Raw genomic sequence first — 3,288 nt, 5'->3', positions numbered from 1 at the left:
TTGGTTTTACACTGATGTCTACAAATTTGAGGCAGAATTTGCCTCTTGCAGCTTTTTCAGACTGGCTTTGGTGGGAAAAGACTTGAGTCTCCAAATGAGTGTGAGGGTGCCCACTAGGTGGGGAGCAGTGTTTCTACTTCTAGGGAGGGAGCAGTAGTGCCCCAGTGGGCTGGGCATAAAACAGTGCAATCTAGTCATAACTGCATTTTAGGCCCCAGGGTTGGAGTGCAGAATGGTGACAGCCTGGCCTTAGTAGTGTTGGGTCAAAGCTGTGACCAAGGACTCGGGGGCAGGGCATATGGTAGCAGAAAGGAAGACATGACCTGGTGAAGTCCCCTTAAAAGTGATTAACTAATGACAGATCTTCACAGAAACATACTTTCAAAGAATAGATGAGTAAAGATCAGTTATTAAGATGTCACTAAAGAATTACTAGTGAAATATCAATTGTAATGTTTGAGAAAGCCACTTTAGCTCAACATGCACATCTTAAAATGTTCATTCAGATTTATTCAATTTATCCTAGCTTGTAAGATTTTGAAATGTAGTGAGGATTGTGATTTAGAATGGCAAACCTTTGTACAGGGGACTAAATTTAAGCTTAGGGAATCTGCAAGAGATTGAGGGACTACATCTATTTGCACAATCTCTTGTAGAGTATATGGAATATATTCCTTCTGATACAGTTACATATTTTACTCTTACCAATGTACACAAAGGGTCAAGAAAAACAAAATATTATATAGACATATTATACTCCATAATGCTCTCAATGCAATGGTCTCCTTGAAAATTGGAAAGGGCAGTTAGACACTAGTTACATTGGGGAGGGTATGTGCTTTGGTGAGTGCTGTGAAGTGTGTAAACCTGGTGATTCATAGACCTGTACCCCTGGGGATAAAAATATATGTTTGTAAAAAATAAAAAATTAATTAAAAAAAAAGTGGTTGACAAAATTTAAATAAAAATAAATTTTTTAAAAAATATTTGTCTCCTCACAGTGAAGATGAGAGGAAATAATATGGGGACTTAACTGGAAATGTATATGGGACCAGGAGATGTGAAAGAGGGGTGGGTAGTATTATAACTTAACAACTTTGTATATATTATTATTATTTTTTGTATATATTATTTTTAGTACTATTTTCCTCATATGGTTGTTCTGGGCTAGATTTAAATTTACAGGTGTCTGAGGAAGATGATGCCAATAGTCAAGACATAATATTCATACCATTAAATTCAGCAGTACATACTTCTCGCGATTCTTTAGTAGAGGTCATAATTTCATCCATTTAGCTAAAATAGAGGTAGCTATGAATGTGGTTCCCTTAACTAGTGACAGGGATAGTTCTGTAATATCTTACCTGTCCAGTCTGGTGACAACTGAGTTGAGGTGGGGCAAGGAAGAAGCTTTATCAAGTTTTCTGTGACTGCCTATCTTTGGATGAAGAATATAGCTGAGATGGAAAATCAGCTTCATTCATCACCAATGTGAAACTTCCAAAATCATTAAACCTGGCATCTGGCTGGTAGGTGGCGGGAAAAAGCACTGGTGAATCACGTATTAGATATTTTATAGGCCAGGTTTACAAATGGTGCACATCACTTCCACAGCCATTCTGTTAACTATAACAGAGGCTACATAGTCACACCTGACAGTGTAGAAATATGGCAAAAAAAAAAAAGTAGTCTACTGTGTTTCCAGGGATAATATCCAACATGTCTGGCAAACATCAATTTCTGTCAGACACTAAGAGCAAATAGGCACAGAGTTTAGTTTTAGCAGAGAGTAAAAAAGTGGAATAGTGCTCAGAGTAATCTGTTTAAAAAGAAAGTGAGAGTGTCCATATGACTGGAGAATAAATGATATACAGACGAACTGTTTTAGAAGCCTCTTTGTCCTTCCTTTCAGCTGGATTCATAGACTCATTTCTCCTTTACATCTTTGAGAGGAATGCAATCTTTTTAATTGAGTCATGGAAAGCTTGCTTCACTTGCTTGTTTCTCAGTGTGTAAATAAAGGGATTCAACACTGGTGAGACAGAAGTAATAAGAAGTGAAATCCCTTTATTAATAGCTAATTCATCCTTGGCTGAAGGTTTGACATAAATGAAGATGCAGCTGCCATAAGTAATGGAAACAACAATCATGTGGGAAGAACAAGTGGAAAAGGCCTTTTTCCTTTGCTGGGCAGAGGGAAACCTTAGAATGGTCCCAATGATATAAATGTAGGAAAGAACTATACACATGAGGGTGATGATGAAGGTCAACACAGCACAGACGATAACCATCTGTTCTATCAACCATGTGTCTGAACAAGAGATCTTCAGGAGAGGAGATGCATCACAACAAAAATGATCAATGATGTTTGAATCACAGAATTCCAGGCCCAAACCTAGACTAATTGGTGGGAGAATGATGATCAGTGCTGCTACCCAACAGAAGAGGATGAAGTTCTTGCAGACTCTATTGCTCATGATGGTCAGGTAATGCAGGGGTTTGCAGATGGCTACATAGCGGTCATAGGACATGGTGGCCAAGAGAAAAAATTCTGTTACTGCAAAGAGGTCTGTAAACAACAGTTGACTGACACAACCACTATAGGTAATGGACTTGTCCCCAGATGATATGCTATATAAGAATCTGGGGACACAAGAAGTTGTGAATGAAATTTCTAAGAAGGAGAAATTTTGGAGGAAAAGATACATTGGTGTTTTAAGGTGGGAATCAATCAGAGTGAGGGTGATGATGGTTAGGTTTCCAGATATACTCAGCATGTAGGAAAGAAACAGAAAGATAAAGAGCAAAATTTTCAGTCGAGGGTCCTCTGTCAGTCCCAGCAAGATGAAAGTTGGTAGTGCTGTTTGGTTTTTCATCCTTACTACTGTTTTTTGCCCAATCTGCTTGAAACAATAAAGAAGGTTATATGAAAAACTCCAAAGTCCTGGCCAGTGTCTAACTTTAACAGAAGTAAATCTGAGAGTGATTCCTATACATCTGGTTAGTTGAGAAGTGAGCACATAACACATGATGATGTTTGAATACCTCTTGGAGTCACACAAACTGACTATTCACATTTGAATCACATATTTATTTTCTGCTGCTGCTTCTAATAAGTCTACAACAGCTATACTTGGTGTCAGTTCAATGTATCATCTTATAAACATCATTGAAAAAAAATCTTATCTCCGTAAGTTGCTTTTGAATCAACAATTCTGCTCTCCCCAAATTTTCTATCTGCAGACATGCTTCCCATAGAGATGATTTAAAGAAAAACTAACAATGGTT

General features: G+C 37.7%; 1 protein-coding gene across 1 annotated transcript; it reads right to left on the bottom strand.

Annotated features, from left to right (window-relative positions):
- Positions 1-1,937: 1,937 nt before the first annotated feature.
- Positions 1,938-2,876, bottom strand: LOC116592483 (olfactory receptor 6C2-like). Its single transcript, XM_032345672.1, has one exon. It carries the CDS (start codon positions 2,874-2,876, stop codon positions 1,938-1,940), a length of 939 nt encoding a protein of 312 aa, XP_032201563.1.
- Positions 2,877-3,288: the final 412 nt, after the last annotated feature.

The sequence above is a fragment of the Mustela erminea genome, chromosome 6 (assembly GCF_009829155.1).
Source record: "Mustela erminea isolate mMusErm1 chromosome 6, mMusErm1.Pri, whole genome shotgun sequence".
Taxonomy (NCBI): domain Eukaryota; kingdom Metazoa; phylum Chordata; class Mammalia; order Carnivora; family Mustelidae; genus Mustela; species Mustela erminea.
This window is presented reverse-complemented; position numbering and strand designations above follow the sequence as displayed.